At 54.2% G+C, this 22,725-nt stretch overlaps 1 protein-coding gene across 1 annotated transcript; it reads right to left on the bottom strand.

The window, feature by feature from the left end:
* Window positions 1-9,489: 9,489 nt before the first annotated feature.
* Window positions 9,490-22,290, bottom strand: SCART1 (scavenger receptor family member expressed on T cells 1). The gene is given in 11 exon segments (XM_045879243.1): window positions 9,490-9,989; window positions 10,065-10,133; window positions 10,285-10,440; window positions 10,443-10,580; window positions 16,190-16,454; window positions 16,456-16,892; window positions 17,003-17,308; window positions 17,660-17,968; window positions 18,819-19,115; window positions 19,996-20,313; window positions 22,224-22,290. Coding segments are annotated over 11 exon segments (2,862 nt in total).
* Between the last annotated feature and the right edge of the window lie 435 nt (window positions 22,291-22,725).

The raw sequence follows: 22,725 nt of genomic DNA, 5'->3' as shown, positions 1-22,725 counted from the left end.
CCAAGGCCTTTCTTGACCCAGCTCGTCCTTAGCTGTGACAATCTCGGGCCCACCCCAAGCTCTAGCTGAAAGGGTCACCAGCTGGATCTATAATGTCTTACTGTCCCCACGACTGCACTCAGGGGGGTGGTCTGTTCCCAGAGCCCCTTCCTCAGTGCACAGTTGGCCCCATTCTTCAAGTCTTACCTACCACTGCCCCGAAGGGTTCATCCTCTCCCGATAACAGCCCCTCACTCTGTCTGCAGCGGCTGCTTAACTGCCCCCGGTCTACTGTATGCTCTAAGTCCACATAGCAACTTGCCTCTTTGGCCGCATTTTCAATTCCTATCCTTGCTGTTCCCGCCTCATGCTGGAGATTCACAGATGCCCCTCACCCCTCCAGAGTGTGTGGGAGCCATGACACAGTCTTTGGTCTCACCTGGGCCTTCCCTGCTGGGCCCTCAGGTGATTCTGTCTCGATGGGACAAGAATAGGGACTGCTTCAGGGTCCTGAAGTCCTAACTGCCCCATACTTCCCGTGCAGCTTCTCCGCTCCACGCATTCTCCCTCACCAAGGTCGTGCATCAAGAGTGACTCACAACTCAGTCTCACCACCCGCATGAAGCTCTGTGTCCTGGACCCTTTACCCAGTGGGGGTTGGGGGGCCCTTCATGTGGGTCATAAGTGCCCTGTTCCGTCCTAGAACAGCCCTCTACCCACTTATTCATCAGGAAGATGCCACAGCCCCTCATGGTCCAAATGCTCAGCTGGTCTTCTGGCCTTTGCATAAAACGACCCCTCAGTTGCCAACACCCCCTCTGGTTCCCGGTGTACCTGTATTCCTCACAAACCCTTTATAATGGTCCTTACCCATAGCTGTGGGTTGAACTGTGTGCCCTGAAAAGATATGTGGAAGTCTTAACACAGGAATTTTTGAATGTGGCCTTCTTTCGAGATAGGGTCATTTCAGATGTGGTCAGCTAAGGTGAGTTCCTGCCAAAGTAGGGTGGGCCCTAATCCCCCTGTCTGGGGTCCTTAAGAAAGACACAGTGACATGGACACGGAGGGAGAAGCCACTTGAGGATGGAGACAGGGGTTGGAGCAAAGTGTGCCAGGACACTGGACACTGGACACAAGCCAAGTGTGCCAGGACACTGGACAAGGCAACCAGGGCCCTCCCCATGGGCTCAGACAGGGATGGCTGACCCACACATCGATGTCAGTGTTGGGTCTCTACTCCTGGATCAAAATAAGTTTCTGTTGTTTTAACCCTCCCACTGTGTGGCACTTTATGACAGCAACCCTAGGAAACTACATTTTGCACAGGTGGCCATCCTGAGCATGAGCTGTGGCTTTGGGTCTGGTGGCCATTCAGATGCGGTGGGAAGGACATCACGGCAGACAGTACATTCAGTAGAGGGCACGGGGAATGGGTCCATAGCCCACAGTCCCCAAGGGGTGTGGAAGGGGCCTGAGCCAATGTTCAGTGAGGTGGGATGGTAAGAGTCTGCAGCATGGGGTCGAGGGTTCCACTGAAGGGTCCTGGAGTAAGATTTTGGGCTATATGCCAATTGTTTGGTGTAGTTCTCTCTGTACATAAGATAGCACTAATGCAAATTAGGCCCATATCAAATGCTGTCTGCTGCATCATTATGTCTTGCCTAGGGCAGGCCCTCAGCCCCATTTGTGCAAGCGAGAGACATGTCCCCATGCACCTGCCCTTCTGCTCCCAGGCTTGCCAAGAGTGCAGCATCCCAGCGTGTGGCCCAAGGTCTACCCTCCCCCATTCCCCCAACATGGAGATGTTTCTCCTGCTCTACTCTCTCTCCCACTAGTCAGACCAAAGTTTTCATTGCTACAATCCTTCTGGTTTCTCTGGGCAGCTCCTGAGAAGAGTTTCTCTTCTGTACCAAGGGGGCAGCCACCCGGCCACCCCTTCAGACCTGGATTAGGTCAACTTTCCTCCTGGACAGAGAGCGCAGTAACTGTCGCTAAGACTTGCTCAGAATCTCTTTTTCTTTAACACAAAAGCAGACTGGAAGTGGGTGGCCCCTAGGAAGCTGGTCCTTCTGCTCCCCTCCCTCATCATACCAGCTCACAGAAGAAGGGCTGTTCTGGCTCCTTCTGGGCTCCAATGGAACCCACCCAATGGCATCACCAGGCTCCCCTCTCAGGCTGAGCTCACTGCAGCCGGAGTGGGGTCAGCCGAGAGGTGGCAGGAGGGCCACGGGCAGTGCCGCTGCCGCCGGCGGGCAGCCTCCTGACTGGGGAGCCTCACGGCGTGCTCACACCAACCACCCCATGCTCTGCCCAGAGCATACAAGCAAGGGTGGTATCCCCTCTGAGACCTTGTCAGGGCTGGGTCCTGGCAACTGTCCTCACTTTCTGAAACACATGCCCAGGTCAGAACGCTCTCTGGGTAGACTGACCCCATGCAAAGGCAGGAGCACCCACCCAACACTTGGCTCAGTCTGTCTGGGGCTGCTAAAGCTGAACACCACAGACTGGAGGCTGCAAGCCCCAGACCAAGGCACTGGCAGACCCGGTGTCTGGTGAGAGCCCACCTCTGGCTCTCCTCCCTCTGTCCTCACAGGGAGGATGGGGTAGGGCGCTTTCTGGAGTCTCTTACAAGGGCACCGTCATATTCATGAGGGCTCCAGGATCACGACCTCGTCACCTTCCAAAGACCGCCACCTTGAGCGCTTAGGTTTCGACATAGGAATTTCAGGGACCCAAATATTCAGACCACAGCAGATGTGGAAACCAATGATACCCCACACACTAAGCCAGTAGGAGAGTCCCTGACTCATCCCTTGTGGTCTCTAGGGGGAGCAGGGCAGCCCCAGCGAGCCTGAGACAGCGGGGAAGGAGCGTGGCTCAGGGTTACCCTGTCAGGCGGTGGGGCCAGGCGAGGGTCTCCACACACAGGCAGCGACTTGTGACCCGGGTCTCTCATCAGCTTGTCCAGGTGTGGGGCAGAGGGTCTGGAGGAAGACTCCTCTCTTACTCACAACACCAAGGGACATGTGCTGAAACAAGATGTGGGTGCATTTGGTCCAGCACAGGTAGGAAATGGGCACTAGGGCAGAGCTGGTGGCAGCCGGCCAGAGCGCTGAAGGTGTGAGCCAACAAAGAGCTGGTGCACAAAGGCCAGGTGTTTGGTTTTGGCTGCAAGCATTTAAGAAAATCAATTTCAATCTACTTCAAGTCACCATTCAGCTAATGAAAGAGACCTCTGTGGTCACACGTAACAAAGAGTCTTTACATAGACTGTATGTTGGACCACAAATCAAATCTGAATACATTTTAAGAGATTGAAATCACAAAAAGTATCTCTGACTACAGTGGAATGAAGCTAGAAATGAACAGCACCAGGAAAACTGGAAAATCTACAAACACAACAGGCTCATAAACAGCCAATGGGGCAAAGACATCACACAGAAAGCTAGAAAAATCTTTGAGCTGAATGGAAATGAAAACACAACATACCAAGACATGGATTGAAGCAAAAAATAAAAAAATGCCTTCATTAAGAAGAATCTCCAAACAATAACCTAAATTTATACCTTAGGAAACTAGAAAGAGAAGAAGAAACCAGATCTGAAACGAGTAGAAGGAAGGGAGTCATGACGAACAGAATGAAAGCAAGTGAATGTACAGCACAAATCAAGAGAGAATAATGAAGATAAACATTTTATTCTTTAAAAAGGTAAATAAAATTCACACTTAGCTAGATTGACCATGAAAACAATAGAAAAGACTCAAGTTACTAAAATCAGAAACGGAAGTGGAGGCATTCCTACCAAACTTGAGGAACAGAAGCAGAGACAGTGAGCATGCACCCAGCACATGACATAATTCAGATGAAACGGACAGATTACCAGAAACACATAAACTACCAAAACTGACCAAAAATAAACAGAAAATCTGAGCAGACTTATAAAAATTAAAGAGAATGAGTCAGTAAATAAAAATCTCTGAACAAAGAAAAGCCCAGCCCCAGATTCTCCACTGATCATCTCGACTGATGCAGAAAAAGCATTTGACAAAACCCAGCAGACCTTCAGGATGAAACACTCGGCAAACTGGAAAGGAAAGGAACCTTTCTCAACATGACAGAGGCCATATATGAAAACCCACAGCACGCACCAGGCTCAGCGGTGGGTGGACTGCAAGCTCCCCTCCTATCGGGGGAAAAGTCATGGACGCCTTTCCCGCCACTCCTAGTCAAAACAATTAGGCAAGAAAAAAGAAACAAAAGGCATTCAGATGGGAAAAGAAGTAAAATATCTGTATTCACAGACACATGATCTTCTGTGTAGAAAATCCTACAGAATCCTACAAAAAACTATTAAATAAATTCAGGAAAGTTGATGGTACAAGATCAATACATAAAAATTAGTTGAATCTCTACATACCATCAATGAAAAACCCTAAAGGAAATTAAGAGAACAATTCCCTTCACAATGATAGAAACACGTACTTTCTGCTTCCCGCCTAAGTCTGGCATCCTGGCAGTGCTCACACTGGTGCCCAGTTCCCCAGGGGCAGTGAAACAGCAGAGACTCATTGCCTGCACAACAGAAGACCTCTGTCCACACAAGCCCAGAGCCCCAGTCAAAGTGGGCGCCCCCAGGAGTGGACACGGCTGAGCCACACTGCAGCTCCCGGGCACACCACGTGGGCCTTGGCCCGGTCCAGGTGGGCATTGCAGCCGATGCCCTAGGTCAGGCCAGACCTCACTTCTAGACGCTGGCACAGGGGTGCTCGGCACCCACTAGCTGGGCCTCCACATGACCTGGGGGGACACTGAACTGAAACAGTCCATCAAGGGCAGGGTAGGCGTTTGACAGGTCTCTGGGAAATTGACCCGACTGCCCGGCCCCCCAGCGGTGTCTGCCCCCCAGTGACTCTTGCCTTTGGAGCAAGAACACAGGAAGGTTGTACATGGCAAAAATGCACTCAAGGACTCTTTGTCCAGAAATTTCAAAAATTAGAAATCAAATATTCACCTTCCATCTCAATTTGTATCCTTAATTTTGATTTTCTTAAGTTTTCTCACACTTTATTTTGATGGTGTCAGTGACATTAAGGAATTAAAATATTAACAAATGAATGCCTAAGTACCGTTTTCTGAGGCATCTCCACAGAGTTAGGGTCTCGGCTCTTCACGTGCACACAGACGCTTCACTGCCTGCAAAGGGCTGAGACAGCCCATCTCTTGGGGGCCCACGTGGTGTGGTCCCCTCCTCTCATGGACCTCTTGGAACCCAGAGCCCTGTGGAGAGCAGCACATTCACCTGGAAGGAGGAAGGGCCACACCTCACAGCCACCTGGGTAGGGAGAGTGCTCCACCCACCTGCAAACGATGACCGCACGGGTCAGGCGGGAAACACACAGGACCCATAGACCACGCACCTCGTAAATCATGCTCATATCTACACATCAGTGCAAAGAAAGGTTCTCATGGATATAAACCAGGATGCTGAGGGATTCAGTTCTGAGCGTAGAACAAGTGTTTTCCATTCTCTTTCTTTGTTCTATGAGTTTTTAAATTTACAATAATAAACATGTATTGTTTTATAAACAGAATAAGATCAATAATGGTTGCTTTCCAAAAGATTTGCCAGATGACCAGTTTTCGAGAGGGCAGCTCAGGTTTTTAGACCAGCATGGAGGAGGTGAGGAGAGTCTGGAGGGAGACGAGGATTTCCAGGGAGGGCAGGAGGACCCGGTCAGCAGGACCCTCTGCGCAGCAGCCCCAGCACCTCCCGAGCCACAGTCTGCGCCTGCTCTGAGCTGCACCCCCAGCTCAGGGCTCAGGGACCTGCAGCTGCCTCAAGTGGGTCCCCCCATGCTCTTCCCTCACAAGAAGCCTAATCAATACCCTACAAATGCACTGAAAGGACTGGGGGCCACCGGGAAAAAGCTCAGCACACAGCCATGAAGGGGGCACGGTCCGGCTGCCTGGGGCAGGAGCGGAGCACTGTGCTTTGGGGAAGGGCAGCACAGATAGAGGGGTCCCACACACTGCCTCTAAGTCCCAACCGCTCTGGCTGCTTGGCTGACACCCTTACTCTGCTCCCCATGCGTCTTCCAGACCCCTGTCCCATGCCCAGACCCCCACCCCACTTCCTGCCAGCTCCCTTCTCTCCCTCCTGACCCCAGGGGACGCACTCCTGCCGCACACCTTCCCCCACCCCCCAGGCCCAGGGATATCCAGTGTGAGGGTGACCAGGCTGTGGTCAGGGTGGGTGTGGTCAGGGAAGGAGGGTGTGAGGAACGGTGTGAGGATGGGGTGGGGAAGGTGTGGTCAGGTGGGCGTGGTCAGAGTGGCAGTGGTCAGGGATGCAGGGTGTGAGGGTGGGGTGGGGAAGGTGTGGTCAGGTGGGCGTGGTCAGGGCGTGGTCAGAGCGGCGGTGGTCAGGGATGCAGGGTGTGAGGGTGGGGTGGGGAAGGTGTGGCCAGGTGGGCGTGGTCAGGGCGTGGTCAGAGTGGCGGTGGTCAGGGATGCAGGGTGTGAGGGTGGGGTGGGGAAGGTGTGGTCAGGTGGGCGTGGTCAGGGCGTGGTCAGAGCGGCGGTGGTCAGGGATGCAGGGTGTGAGGGTGGGGTGGGGAAGGTGTGGCCAGGTGGGCGTGGTCAGGGCGTGGTCAGAGTGCGGTGGTCAGGGATGCAGGGTGTGAGGGTAGGGTCAGGTGGGCATGGTCAGGGCGTGGTCAGAGTGGCGGTGGTCAGGGATGCAGGGTGTGAGGGTGGGGTGGGGAAGGTGTGGCCAGGTGGGCGTGGTCAGGGCGTGGTCACAGTGGCGGTGGTCAGGGATGCAGGGTGTGAGGGTGGGGTGGGGAAGGTGTGGTCAGGTGGGCGTGGTCAGGGCGTGGTCAGAGTGGCGGTGGTCAGGGATGCAGGGTGTGAGGGTAGGGTCAGGTGGGCATGGTCAGGGCGTGGTCAGAGTGGCGGTGGCAGGATGCAGGGTGTGAGGGTGGGGTGGGGAGGGTGTGGTCAGGTGGGCATGGTCAGAGTGGCGGTGGCAGGATGCAGAGAGTGAGGGTAGGGTGGGGACGGAAGGGAGGTGGAAAGACTGTGGCCAGTGTGGGTGTGGTCACAAAGGGCTGGGTCTCTCTGTGAGTACTGTGGACTTTGGCACAACGGAGCACCTGGGCCGGTTCCAGCACCCTCTGTGGATGTGAGGAGGGGCGCCCAGGAGTTGGTTCGTCAGGGGCCCCCATCCAGATGCGCACAGGAAAACCATGTGGGCAAGAAGCTGTGGGTGCAGAACGTTGAAAACATGCGTCCACATCGGACCAGGGTGAAGAGGGGGTAGCTGAGAACAGAACCTGGGCTGAGGGGGGATGGTCCAAGGAATGTTTCTGAGATGAATTAATGCATGAATGAGTGGGTTCAAAGGGACTTTAATGACATCTTTTGAAATGAGGACAATGAAAGCTCTCCAGGGCCTGGGCTCTCTCCCTCCTCTGGTCTCACTGATGTCCCCCATGGCCAGCTCACTGTCATCACGTCCTAGGGCACGCTGTGTCTTCCATCTCAGCCTGAGCTTTGGGGCCGAGGCTGCAAGGAGCCCCACCTGCGTTTAAGGAGAGAGACGTGCACTGGGCCCCTTGGCCATCGTTCAGAGCCCCCCTGACTTCTGGCCCTGGTGTGTCACTTGAAGCCAGAAGGTCAGACAAGAACTAGAGTGGGTGAGCCAGGGTCACACTGCATCCCCTCCCACCCTGTCTGCTCAGGCTCCCTGCAGCCGGCCAGGACAAGGTACTAGAAGGGCCCTGTGGGCAGCCATGAAAAGAAACCCAAAGAAAACTCCAGGACCCTCCCTAAACTCCATATCCACCCACAAGAAGATTCCTGTCTAAGGAGCAACTTTGAAGGGACGGCCGAATTTCCTGACATCCAAGCCTGTGATGCAGGAGTGAGGGTCATGGACACATGGGCTGATGGCTCTCAGGGTCTTTAAATGTAGGCACTGGCCAGAGCAGAGCCCCGGGCATAGGCACAGTACAGAAGGGACAGCAGGACAGACACCAAGGCACAGAGGTGCACACCGGTGGGGCTCAGGGGCGCCTCCTCCTCTTCCTCCTCCTCCTCAGGGCCCAGCTCTGGCTCCCCAGCATCATCATACTCCTCCTCCAGGGCCAGGTTCTGGGACACTCTGGGCCCCTCATCTTTCTCCCCCATGGGGACAGCTCCGATGTCCTCATAAACACCTTCCGAGGGCAGACTCCCCAACATTCTGGAACCTGCAAAAGCCACACCAGAGCCCTCTAGAAGAGACACTCCCCACAGTCTGGCAACCCCTCCCCAGCCCCCAACTGACCTCCTGTCTGCTGGCCCTGTGGGGTCTCCCATGCATGCAACCTGGCCCTTCTGCTGCAGTCGCCCACCAAGAGCAACATCCCCCACAAGGGCACATGCCTCCCCGGGCACCCAGGGCTGGTTAGCCCCACCACACAGATGGCCTGAGGAATCAGGACACAACTGGGGACTTGTTCTCACACCCAGGCCACCCTTCAGAAGCAAAGCAAGGCCCAGGATCCCGAGTCCCCAGGGTCCAAGAGTGTCACTGAGAAGTCGCCATGCAGTGGGGGTCCAGGTGGGACCAGGCATGCAGAGCAGTTACCAGGATAGAAGGGGCCTGTGATGGGCTGGGGTCTCAGAGTGTGCGCCCCCAGCCTCCCCATCCCGAGCCTTGTGTTCACCTCCCCAACCACACCCACCTACCCCTGCGGGTTCTGCCACGGTACCACTGCACTCCCAGGACCAGGGAGACAATGACCAGAAGGGTGCCGAGGACAAAGCAAAACGTCATGGGCAGGTTCTCGGCCTTGAGGGCAGATGGAGGGGCCAGGGGAGGGCCTGTGGGGACAGTGAGAGGCGGGGTCTCCCTTGTGTGCCTGTGTGCCTGGGGTATTGTGACCTTGGGTCTGGACCACCTGAGCCTCTCAGGGAGGGGGAAGGCACCCAGAGGAGAGATGGCCTTGTGCTCCTCCCCCAGAGATAGCCCCAAGGTCATAGGGCAAGGTCAGGAGGGAGGGGGCACAGGAGGGAGGGGGCCAGAAGGGAGGCCACAGTGTTCCCAGGTCAAACCCCCCAGTTGGTAAAAGAAAGACCCCAGAGAAGTTGCTGGGCAGGGCCTGGGCCTGCTGTCCCTCCCAATGGCTCTCCACAGAGGAGGATGCACAGCTGTTTTCCTTGGAGGAGGGGGTGGTCCTGGTCCTCCTGACCTTGGCCCGACCAGCCTAAGGAGGGGCTGACTGGAGCCTTGGCACCCACAGGAGACTCCAGGGCACCCCTCTGTGCAGAACCCATTGTAGGGCCCCTCTGAGTTGGGGCCAGATGAGAGCATGAGCTGAGCCCTGAGGGAGAGCACACTACCCGATGTCCATGCCAGCGCTGGTGGCAAGGCCGTGGTTCCCCTGTCACCTGCAAGAGAAATAGGAAGGATCTGAGGGCAAAGTAGGGGAGGCAGCCACAGCCCTGGGCAGCTAGACCCTTACTCAGACCCTCAGGGAAGTGTCCCAGCCCCACTCAGCCTGAGCCAACATGTCATGGGACAGCCACAGAGGCAGCCAGAGGAAGCCAGGTTCTGTGGGGATAGTCGGAGGAACCCTTCTGGTAACCCCTCCCCAGCCCCCAACAAACCCTCCCACCCCGCCTGTCCCGCTACCCCCTGCCCACTCACGGGAGCAGTGCACACCCGCATCCTCCTTGTGCCCACAGTCTCCGAGTCCCCATGGCTCTGCAGGACAGCTCCATAGGGATGCCTCGCTGCCACGGCACCCCACCTCATCCAGCCACACAGGCCCCGAGCCTGGCCCGAAGGCGGCCCCCACAAGGGCACCCACAGCCGGGCCACAGCCCAGCTGGCGGCACACAACCTCTGCATCTGCCAAGTCCCAGGAATCATCACAGATGGTGCCCCAGAAGCCAGCATGCCAGAGCTCCACGCGGCCAGAGCAGTTGTCCTTGCCCCCACGCACACGCAGCATACCCTCTTCTGGAAAAGGGGACTGTGGTCACTGCAGGGCAGGACCAAGATGAAGAGTGGACAGGGAGATGGACAGAAGGGTACCTGGGCAGCTGTGGGTGGATGAGCAGTTGAGGGTCTCCCCGGAATCCTGTGCCATTTTCTCTGACAATCCTATTGGATTAAGTAGGCACCATCCCACTGTAAATGCCCTGAAAAGCTTCAAAATGCAGTTTGTAGAATCCACATGACCCCCCGGCCCTGAATCATGGATGGGTGGCTTGTCAGAAACCACCAGCATCCCACCTGCACAGGTGATCCAGACCTCCTCTCCAGGGGTGCAGGAATGTGGGTACCATGGTGCCGAGGGGCACTGCCATAGCGTGGAGTTTCTCAGCCTGCGGCACTCGATGTTGTCCACCCAGGAGGTGCCCGAGCCAGTGTGGACGGGCCTGTTCTCTAGCCAGCCTTGCTCCCCACAGCCAAGCTGCTTGCAGATGATGGACAAGGAGATGTCCTTAAGGGCATTACTGCACACAGCGCCCCACGTCCCATTGTAGAACACATCCAGCCACCCAGCACAGTGGTGGATGCCACCTCGCAGCCTCAGAGCCACTGACCCTAGAAGACAAGAGCAGTCAGGCCAGGGGAAATCTCCAAAGGAGAAGGCCAAAATGAGAGGGTCCCAGCACCAGCATCAGTGCTGCTTGGGACATCTAACCCAGGGAGCCCCTGACATGAACCTTAAATCAATCATGCATCCCCATGACAATCTCCACCCCAGGGATATAGGTAGCAGTTAACCTCAGATGACCAGATTTCATCCCCAGCTGTAATGTCTCAGCTAACTGTCCAGAAATCCATCTTTGGAAATCATTCAAAATACAGAATAATCCGGGTGCTAAATGAGAAAAATATGCAGCCAAGTATACTTTATCCATCAAGGCTTCATTCAGAATACAAGGAAAGAGGGTGCCTGGGTGGCTCAGTTGGTTAAGTGACTGCCTTCGGCTCAGGTCATGATCCTGGAGTCCCTGGATCGAGTCCCTCATTGGGCTCCCTGCTTGGCAGGGAGCCTGCTTCTGCCTCTGACCCTCCCCCCTCTCATGTGCTCTCTCTCTCTCATTCTCTCTGTCTCAAATAAATAAATAAAATCTTTAAAAAAAAAAAAGAATACAAGGAAAGATAAAAAAAAATCCTCCAGGACAAACAGAAACTAAAAGAATTTGTGATCACTAAACCAGACCTGCAAGAAATATTAAAGGGGATCCTTTAAGCAAAGAGAGAGCCCAGAAGTAACAAAGACCAGAAAGGAACAGAGACAATATACAGAAACAGGGACTTTATAGGTAGTACAATGGCCCTAAATTCATATCTTTCAATAGTTACTCTGAATGTAAATGAGCTAAATGCCCCAATCAAAAGACACAGGGTATTAGATTGGATAAAAAAGCAAGACCCATGATATGCTGTCTGCAAGAGACTCATTTTAGACCTAAAGACACCTCCAGGTTGAAAGCGAAGGGTGGAAAACATGTATCATGCTAATGAACATTAAAAGAAAGCTGGGGTAACAATCCTTATATCAGACAAATTAGATTTTAAAACCAAAGACTAATAAGACACGAGGAAGGACACTATATCCTACTTAAAGGGTCTATCCAACAAGAAGATCTAACAATTGTAAATATCTATGCCCCTAACATTGGAGCAGCCAATTATATAAACCAGTAAATAACAAAATTAAAGAAACACATCAATAATAATACAATAATAGTAGGGGACTTTAACACCCCATTCACCGCAATGGACAAATCATCTAAGCAGAAGATCAACAAAGAAACAAGGGCTTTGAGTGACACACTGGACCAGATGGACTTAACAATATATTCAGAGCATTCCATCCTAAAGCAACAGAATACACATTCTTCTCAAATGCACATGGAACATTCTCCAGAATAGATCACATACTGGGTCACAAATCAGGTCTCAGCTGGTACCAAAAAGATTTGGATCATTCCCCGCAACAGTACATTAAAACAATTATTCACCACAACCAAGTGGGATTTATTACTGGGCTGCAAGGGTGGTTCAATATCCACAAATCAACAATGTGATACACTACATTAATAAAACAAAGGAAAAGAACCATATGTCCTCTCAATAGATGCAGAAAAAGCATTTGACAAAGTATAGCATCCTTTCTTGATTAAAACTCTTCACAGTGTAAGGATAGAGGGAACATACCTCAATATCATAAAAGCCACATATGAAAAGTCCACAGTGAATATCATTCTCTATGGGGAAAACCTGAGCGCTTTTCCCCTAAGGTCAGGAACATGGCAGGGATGCCCACTATCACCACTGCTATTCAACATAGTATTAGAAGTCCTAGCCTCAGCAATCAGACAACAAAAAGAAATAAGAGGCATCCAAATCGGCAAAGAAGAAGTCAATCTCTCATTCTTTGCAGACGACATGATACTCTATGTGGAAAACCCAAAAGACTCCACCGCAAAATTGCTAGAACTCATACAGGAATTCAGCAAAGTGGCAGGATATAAAATGAATGCACAGAAGTCAGTTGCATTTATATACACTAACAATGAGACAGAAGAAAGAGAAATTAAGGAGTCAATCTCATTTACAATGACACCAACAACCATAAGATACCTAGGAATAAACCTAACCAGAGAGGTAAAAGATCTGTACTCTGAAAAGTATAAAACACTCATGAAAGAAATTGAGGAATACACAAGGAAATGGAAAAACATTCCATGCTCATGGATTGGAAGAACAAACACTGTTAAAATGTCTATGCTACCCAAAGCAATCTATGCGTTCAATACAATCCTTATCAAAATACTATCAAGTTTTTTTGCAGAGCTGAAACAAATAATCCTAAAATTTGTATGGAATCAGAAAAGACCCCAAGTAGCCAGGGGAATGTGGAAAAAGAAAACCAAAGCTAGGGGCATCACAATTCTAGACTTCAAGCTGTATTACAAAGCTGTGATCATCAAGACAGCATGGTACTGGCACAAAAACAGACACATAGATCAATGGAACAGAATAGAGAGCCCAGAAATGGACCCTCAACTCTATGGTCAACTAATCTTTGACAAAGCAGGAAAGAATGTCCAATGGAAAAAAAGATAGTCTCTTCAACAAATGGTATTGGGAAAACTGGACAGCCACAAGCAGAAGAATGAAACTGGACCATTTCCTTACACCATACACAAAGATAAACTCAAAATGGATGAAAGACCTAAATGTGAGACAAGAATCCATCAAAATCCTAGAGGAAAACATAGGCAGTAACCTCTTCAACATTGGCCACAGTGACTTCTTTCAAGACACATCACCAAAGGCAAGGGAAACAAAGAAAAAAGTGAACTATTGGGACTTCATCAAGATAAAAAGCTCCTGCACAGCAAAGGAAACAGTCAACAAAACCAAAAGACAACCACGGAATGGGAGAAGATATTTGCAAATGACATATAAGATAAAGGGCTAGTATCTAAGATCTATAAAGAACTTCTCAAATTCAAAACCCAAAGAACAAATAATCCAGTCAAGAAATGGGCAGAAGACATGAAAAGACATGTCTCCAAAGAAGACATACAAATAGTCAACAGACACATGAAAAAAATGTTCAACATCATTGGCATCAGAGAAATACAAATAAAGACCACAATGAGATACCACCTCACACCAGTCAGAATGGCTAAAATTAACAAGTCAGGAAACATCAAATGTTGGCAAGGATGCGGAGAAAGGGGAACCCTCCTACACTGTTAGTGGGAATGCAAGCTGGTACGGCCACTCTGGAAAACAGTATGGAGGTTCCTCAAAAAGTTAAAAATAAAGCTATCCAATGACCCAGCAATTGCACTACTGGGTATTTACCCCAAAGATACAAATGTAGGGATCCGAAGGGGTACGTGCACCCCGATGTTTATAGCAGCAATGTCCACAATAGCCAAACTGTGGAAAGAGTCCAGATGTCCATCGACAGATGAATGGATAAAGAAGATGTGGTTCATATCTACAATGGACTATTACTTGGCCACCAAAAAGATTGAAATCTTGCCATTTCCAACAACATGGATGGAACTAGAGGGTATTTTGCTAAGCAAAGTAAGTCAGTCAGAGAAAGACAATTATCATATGATCTCACTCATATGTGGAATTTAAGAAATAAAATAGAGGGACGCCTGGGTGGCTCAGTCAGTTAAGCGGCTGCCTTCGGCCCAGGTCATGATCCCAGGGTCCTGGGATCGAGTCCCATATCGGGCTCCTTGCTCAGTAGGGAACCTGCTTCTCCCTCTCTCTTCTTCTGCTTGTGCTCTGTCAAATAAATAAAATCTTAAAAAAAAAAAAAAGAAATAAAATAGATGAACATAAGGGAAGAGAGGAAAAAATAAAACAAAACAATATCAGAGAGAGAGACAAACCATAAGAGACTCTTAACTATAGGAAACAAACTGAGGGTTGCTGGAGGGGAAGGGGGTAGGGGGATGGGGTAATTGGGTGATGGGCATTAGGAGGGCATGTGATGGAATGAGCAACTGGGTGTTATATAAGACTGATGAATCACTGAACTCTACTTCTCAAACTAAAATGGAGTATATATGTTCATTGAATTTAAATTAAAAAAAACAGAGTACAGAATAATCCTTGTGCACAAGATGATCAATGTAGCAGTGACTATAAAAACTTAAAAAATTGAAAAACAGGAATGAGTGCAGTTTCATGTTCAGAGAGCATCAACCCTGGCTGGTCATGGCCCAAGTACCATCACATTACCCTCAAGCAGGGCAACTCCAACAACACTGAGATGTCTTAAGTAAACCATAATATCACCACTAATAAAGCATTAGACAATCCTTTAAAATTATGTTATGAGAGTCCACAATACATTAAAAATACCTCTGCAGGGTATGAATTGCACGTGATGGGGCCATAACAAATTAAAATTTAAATAAGCTTTTAAAAAATGCTTGAAGGACGTACATCCATAACAGATTACCAAAGTGGCCCCTAAGATATCCTGCTGTACCCACACCCCTTGAAATGAGTCTGGGCTGACCCCCTGAATCTGGGCTGGCCTTGGGACTTCAGCCAACTGACCAAACGGGGTAAGAGTGGCCCACGCCTGTCCCAGGCCTGGGCGTCACACACATGCCTGGCCTGCTTTGGCTCTTGCTTTTGGAACATTGCTTTCACGTTGAATCATAACAGAAACAGAGCGCCCCCCACCCTTGCCAACAACCAGTTCCCAGCAGCAGAGTCCTATCAGTCAGCAAGTGATCAGCTGCCTGAGGGAGCCCCTGAGACAGAAGAAGGAAGGCAAACTTGCCAAGTTGAAATGCACATCCAAGAACTTTTGTTGACACACAAGCAAATCAGTGATGTATACAAAACCTAGAGACACTCCCCCAGAATATATGAGAAAAGACCAGAGCCCCCCCCCCAAAAAAATAATGAATAAAAAGGACAAGGAAGATCTAAAATAATGAGCTGAAATGTCACTTTGAAAGACACACAAGGATTGAAACAGAGCGATCATCTGAGACATCAGATGAGGAAAACTTTCCTAAGGCAAAACCAGGAAGAAGAAAGCACAGTGAACGCTCAACCCCGTCATGGAGGGCAGCCCTGCGCAGACCGCTCACAGGCTCACACCCCCCAATAAATGACACTCTGTCCCTCGGGAATGACCACACCCACACTACCAATATAAAGAGCCTCAGATATGCATAAGCTTTCATACACCACCTTTTAAGCATTCTGGAAAAAGTCCTCCAGAACACTGAAATAAGGGTCCAAAGAGTTTGAGACAGAGAAAGCTCACACACAAATGTGAGCTGAGCCTGTGAGCAGGGGTGACAGACCCCAGGCAGTGCTGGTCCGGGACCGCCAGCCGCATCTGAGCAGACCCGCACCCTCCCCCCGCCGGGGTCTCCTGTCCACCCCCCACCCCACCCCCCACCGGGGTCTCCTGTCCACCCCTCCCGGTGCCCCCACCCCCGGCAGCGTAAAGTTGCTCTGGCCTGCAGCATCATTGCAGCAAGAGAACACTGTCCAATACACCGTGGAGCTCTCCAGCCGGGAAGAGACGTTAGCGGAATCCGTGGAAGGCAAGTGTGCGAGATGTTATGCACTAGGACAGCGCGACCATTCCGTATCCAGCTGCCCCGTGAAGACAGTCAACTAACAGGACCGACCTGAGCAGATGACGCCGGCGTCCTCCTTGTGCCCGCAGTCCTGCTGGCCCCAGCCCCCTGACGGGCACTGCCACAGCGCAGACTCGTGGCCGCTGCAGCCCAGCTGGTCCATCCAGATGCGCCCCGACCCCGCACCGAAGGGCGCGGCCCCCAGGGCGCGGAGGGCTTGGCCGCAGCCCAGCTGCCGGCAGACCACGTGGGCGTCCCGCAGGTCCCAGCCATCGTCACACACGGTGCCCCACGTGCCCCCGTGCAGCACCTCCACGCGCCCCGCACAGCGGTGGGGCCCGGCGGCCAGCCGCACCCGCCGGCTCCCTGCGGAGACACGCGGCGTCAGGGCAGCCGGCCCGCGGGCTATGGGCGGGCGGCGCGGGCACTCACTCACCCGAGCACACGACGCCCGCGTCCCGCGAGGCCCCCGAGGGTACCAGCGGGGATGCGGACACGTTGCACTGGGTCAGGCGGTTCTCGGTGCCCCGACAGCGCGCGCGGCTCAGCCCCACCGGGACCGCCCCGCGCCTGGGCGCAGGCGCGTCGTAGGCCCGGTCAGCCTGTCCGCACCCCAGCTGCCTGCACACCACGCGGGCGCCGCTCAGGTCCCACGCGTCGTCCAGGACGCGGCCCCACACCCCGTCCAGGGAGACCTCCGCGCGGCCATCGCAGCGGCTCTGTCCGTCCCTCAGCCGCAGGGCGTGGAGGAGACCTGGGGAGGACGCACGCATGGACGAGGGGTCAGGGGGAGACAACCACCACCTCCCAGCAGAACCCCGCCCACTCCCAGCCTCCCTCAGCCCACCGCTCTTGCGGACCCACCTGAGCAGACCGCTGCAGCCGCGTTTCCCGGCGCACAGGCCCCGGCCCCCAGGGTGCTTACTGGGCAATTCCACAAATAGGGTTCTGTCCCCACACAGTGAAACACATCAGGCCAGATGGGAGCGTCCCCGTTCCCAAAGTGGCCTCCTCGGGGTGTGGCCTCCGCACTACCGCAGTTGAGCTGGTGGCAGAGGACGGTGGCATCTGCTAAGTCCCAGTGGGCAGCACAGAGGGGTGCCCAGGCCCCCTGCACTTGGAGCTCCACGCGCCCCTCACAGCTGCTGCTGCCGTTAACCAGCCGGAACTCTGAAGAGGGGAGTGGGAGTCAGCGTCCCCCTCAGCCACAGACCAGCTTCTTTCCTTTGCACCCAGTGCGCTGGCCACAGCCACGCCCTTGCCTCACTAGCTCCCTCCCCACCTCAGCCTCAGCATCCAGATCCTGCCTCTGCAGATGTGCCCACAGACTATGGTGTAGCCACGGCGGGGGGCACAAGCCTCTCCTCCCCCTCAACCCACAGAAGCAACACTTCCTCAACCAGGAACACGCACACCCTTCTGGCCAGAGGCACCTTTATGAGCCTAGTTTAGAGACCCCAGAGGGAGTCACCAAGGGAGGCTGGCAGGGAAGTCTACCTGAGGCTACCCTCCCAGCCTCACCTGAGCACCTGAGCCCGGCATCCTGGCGGTGCCCACACTGGTGCCCAGGCCCCTGGGGGCAGTGGAACAGCAGAGACTCATTGCCTGCACAATGGAAGGCCTGTGTCCACACAGGCCCAGAACCCCGGCCGAAGTGGGCGCTCCCGGGAGTGGACACAGCCGAGCCGCACTGCAGCTCCCGGCACATAACGTGAGCCGTTGCCTGGTCCAGGTCAGCGTCACAGACAGTGCCCCAGGTCAGGCCACGCCTCACTTCCAGACGCCCGGCACAGGGGTGCTCACCGCCCTCCAACCGGGCTTCTATGTGTCCTGGGGGAGGATACAAACTCTCAGTGAGGGACTTATCCCGTTCTCAGGTGAACAATTCAGCCACCTCCCTGGGCCACAGGAGGCTCCAGCCAGGGTAGACAATCTGTAACCAGGCAGTGGGTCTGCAAACCCTGGGCAGAAACTGATAGCCCATACACCCTCCACCTAGAACAGAGTAGGAGTCCCTGGTCACTTCCCTGAGATCAGAGGTCAGAGTCACCTCCTCCAGGTGCCCTCAGGTGTCACACAGCCTCTGCCTGCCCAGGGCAGGGGCATCAAGACCCTGTATAGTCTTGGAAGCCAGGTCAAGGCACCTCTCCGGCCCAGATCACTGCCTTCTTGGGGGCACCAAGGAAGGTGGCCCATCCACCTCACTTTAGCCTTTCCTAATTCCCAGAACACAGGCAGGATCTATGAGGGCCAACTCATTTGCCCATCTGAGACAGGACTGGGAGGGGGCAACCACCAGCCAGCTGACTCATGTTATAAGGCGACAATCACAGCTCAACCAGCGCAGATGCTGCAGGACAGCCAGGACCCCAGCTGGCCCAAGGATTCTGAGCCAGGACACCTCTGCGGGGACGCACACACAGGGGACCTGGTGAGGCACATGGTGAGCCACCCAAGAGCGCCTCCTGTGCTCTCACCTCCAGGCCTCTGTGAGCTAGAGAACGCCAGATGGTCATAGTGCCTGCCCTCACCTGTCCAGCCCATGCCTAATCCATCTGAGACACCAAACTGCCCGGGTGTCAGGAGGAGATGGGTCTGCAAGAGCTGAGACCACTCCCAGCAGCTCCTTCCCCAGGGGTGTGCGCCCTGAGACTCAGGCGGGCCGCGCGTGGGGCCTTACCTGAGCAGACGACCTCCGCGTCCTGCTGGAAGTCACAACCACTGCGGAGATTATTGTTGAGTCTGCAGTTCCGGATGGTGGGCTCAGTACCCCTGCACGTCAGGTACTTCCTGACAACCCCCACGTCTTGGCGGGGGGCCTGAAGCACAGGCCCACACCCCAGCTCCTGGCAGAACACCGTGGCCTCCTCCTCATGCAGGCCGCAGAGGCGATCCACCCCATTCACATTCCTGATCTCGGGGAGTCCAGAGCAGGGGCTGCGGCCCTTTACCAGCCGGATCTCCCGGAAGGTGCCATCTGAGAAGCACAGGCCCACGTGACAGAAGGTGGGGACTCTGCTGGCCGCATGGCCACTCAGAGCCTCTGGCCTGCCTCGATGACCAGACTCCATTTGGGCGTGGCAGTCCCTACGCTGGGCCTGGATCAGAGACTGCAACCAACCCTGCTCCTTCCAGAGGGTCCAGAAGGCCCTTTCTGAGAGCAGCCAGTCACAAAGCCCTCCCCCCCACCCCTCAGAGGGACCTGTGCCTGGCTTAATACTCTGCTGTCACTGTCGTGAAAATCTTGTTGTTTTGAACAAGGGTCCCTGCATTTTCGCTTTATACTGGGCCCCGTTAACCATGTAGTGGGTCAGCTTCACAGACAGGAGGCTATGGGGGGCCTCACAAGTTCACAAGTGCCCAGAGACAGCAGAAGACCCTCAAGATAGACCTCAAAGGGAAAGCATTTGCCTCCTCATCATTTTTGAAATCATGTTTAAATAACTAATGTTAAACATCGACAGGCACCCTCAGGTGTCTAGAAGACAGGGTGGTCCCTAGCCCCCACCCGTCTGTCCGTTTCCCGCTTCTCCACATTCCCACATTGCTGTTGTACTTCTTTATTTACTCTGTTTCCCCCTAGGAGAGTACAGGCTCCATGCAGCAGGATTTTTGTCTGATTTATTCACAGCTGCATCCCCAGCACCCAGAATAGTGCCTTGCAAATAAGCACTTGTTGAATGAAAAGCAACGGACCGCTAACAGAAAGAATGAAAGAGTCATGAGAGGTTGGAAAGCTTTACAGGTGGGGATGGTTCCCATGCCCAGTAAGGAGTGCCCCCGCAGATCCTCTCTCCTCCCCCCTCCCCCAGACCTACCCTCTTCCCCCTCCCCAGCTTCCTCCTGCACGGACTTACTTGCACACAGAGCAACCACCACCCACTCGTGAGGGCACTCGCTCCGAGTCCAAGCCCCGAGGCTGCACTCCCAGAAGGAAAGCTCATCACCCCTGCAGGATACATTGTGGAGCCAGGGCCGCACCATCTCCCCGGGCAACGGGACGTACTTGGGGGCACCCACAGCATGTCCACAGCCCAGCTGCCTGCAGACCACAGATGCCTCCGCCAACGTCCACTCCTGGTTGCACACATGTCCCCACTGCTCCTTGTGGCGGACCAGCACCACTCCGTCGCAGGAACTGTGTCTGTACGCCAGCCTCAGGTCGCCTGGTCCGCCTACAGAAGGACAGGCCAGCCTCAGAGGGGCCCGGAACCGTCTTTGTGCGGGTGGGGGGAGAGCCGGCTGCAGCTGAGAGGTATAAAGACGCCTGCGTTTGCCCACGGCCACTTCCAAGGTCTTGCTGCGAGGCCTCAGCACAAAGTCAGGTCCCCTGACCCCCCAGTACGCGCAGTCCAGAAAGGTGACGGGGTGGGGTCACACAGAGACCCGCCCCCTGCCCCCACGCAGCCCTGCGTCCATGTCTCCACAGTCCCCCTCCCCCCCAACCATGTCCTCCGCTCCCCTCCCAAGCCCTCTGGGGCGCCCTACGATGTGGGTGACCCCACCCCCCCAGGCAAGGAAGTCACTTGTCCTCCGCTGCCTGGAACTGGGGCTGCTCTTCCCACCACCCCACCGCGCCTCCCAATCATTATTTCCCCCCTTCCACTGGCGGGCCTGTGGCCCACCACACGCACCCCACCACTCTCCACTCCCTCCTCACCTCTACCCCACCCCCAGCCAGCTGCCTGTCCTTCCTTCCGCTCTCCCAGGCTCCTCGGGTTTCAGGTCTCGGCAGCTCCCGGGACCAGGACCAAATGGACCACCTCACCAGGACCAGGATGTATTTCCCGAACCACACCCCTTCTAGGCCTCTGCACCCTGGTTTTTCCTGCACAGCCCCTCCCCATCACAGCCCCTTGATCCCGGATTCTCATCACCCCTTCCTGGGCTGGTGCTGGAGAAACACAACAGCAGTCACGGAGAAGTCTCTGTCCCAGCCTGGGCCACCCCAGACCACCTCCCGGGCCCATCCTGGACTCACAGAGGGAGGAGACAGAGGGCAGACTCCCGCACACAGATCCAGAGGAAGGCATGTCCCTCTCCCTACCACTCTCACTGACCCCTGAGGGTCTTCATTCATCACTGGTACATCTCTGGTACATCCCCCAGAGCCTCCTCATCCCCTTCCAACCTGTGCATGGGTGTCTGCATCTCTAACACAAAACGGGATCCCCTCCGGTTTTCCTACACCACTCCCACGCATGGCATCACTGCCCACAGATTCCTGCCACCACCACCTGGGGCGTCCCTACTGTCCAGCTCTGAGGCCACCTGGGCTGGGCCAGGGATCAGCCTGCCCAGTGAAATGCTCTTCCCTCAGTTTCCAGGGCACTGGACACTGCTACCCTCTCCCGTCTCCCCTGTGTGTCTCCCTGTGTGACTCACATGCATGCACACACTCACACACACTCTCTGACACCAACACTATCACTCACCCAGTCAAAGGCCCCATGTTACTATATGCAGTCTCCCCCCAGGGGCTTGCTCTCTCACTACCAGCCTTTCCGTGCTGTTCCATCCGGCAGAACCCCCTCTCTACAGCTTGCTGCCCATGATTCTGCCTCTTGGGTTCTGGACCCAGCAGCATCCCACACCCCTGTGCCCCCCACCTTGCTACTGTGACTCCCTGGAACTGTGTCTCTCTTCCATGTCCCAGCACAAGCTGAATGGTCACCCTCACTGCCAGGTACAGCTGGCTTTCCACTCCCCCACCAGCCACCCAGCCCCAGGGAAAGGGGATGGAGCAGCCCCTCTGCAGGACCCATCAACACCTCCTGTCCATGGGGATCACTGGGACCAGACACTAGCCATGTCCCCTCATTCCATCCAGGCTCTGACCCAGCCCTGCACCCTGCGTTCACCCTGAATTAGATCTGCTCAGTCTTTGTTAGAACAAGAGCCTCCAGGGATACACACTTTGGAACCCACATGCCCACTTGCCCCAGGATGACCCATCCACCTCTGGGCTGAGCAAGAGCCAGACAGACAGCTGGTCATAGCAGAAGACCCCCACACCCCAGGGTCTCAGGCTCTACAGAACCACTGCCTCCAGAAGCTTCCATGGATGAGGGAAGGAGAAACTTACCAATGGGGACTGCCCTGAGAGTGAAGAGAAGGGTCCCCAGTCCCAAGGCCCAGAGAACTGTCTTCATGGCCCTGTGACCCCGAGGGCTCAACCAGCTCCAGCCACTCAACTGGGGCAATGCAGAGATTACAGTCAAGAGTCAAATATACAGAAGTAGGAGCCACCAATGGCCTCCAGGAACCAATGGGGACAGTGAGGGCCTTTCCAGAACCAATCAGGGGTCTGTCTCTCTGTCTCTGAGCAGAGCAACCAATGGCCTTGGCAGCCCTGAGCATTGCCAGGTATGAGCGAGGGGCCCAGGCTGTGGGTTTCCTCCCACACTGATAACTGCTGACAGAGTAGCTTTACTCAGACCCCACAGTCAGACAGGTGGTCCAATCTGCCCACAGCCGCAGCAACAAAGCCCTGTGTCTCTGCCCTCCACCCAGGCCCGGTAGGCTTGGCTCCCCACCACAGACAGTGGCACAGTGACACCAGACTTCTGGGGACCAGCAGGGACTGA

This window comes from Mirounga angustirostris, unplaced genomic scaffold (assembly GCF_029215605.1).
Source record: "Mirounga angustirostris isolate CCGP_5_RB_7025 unplaced genomic scaffold, mMirAng1.0.hap1 SCAF_6, whole genome shotgun sequence".
Lineage (NCBI taxonomy): Eukaryota > Metazoa > Chordata > Mammalia > Carnivora > Phocidae > Mirounga > Mirounga angustirostris.
Note: the sequence above shows the minus strand (reverse complement) of the source record. Positions and strands in the feature narration are given on the sequence as shown.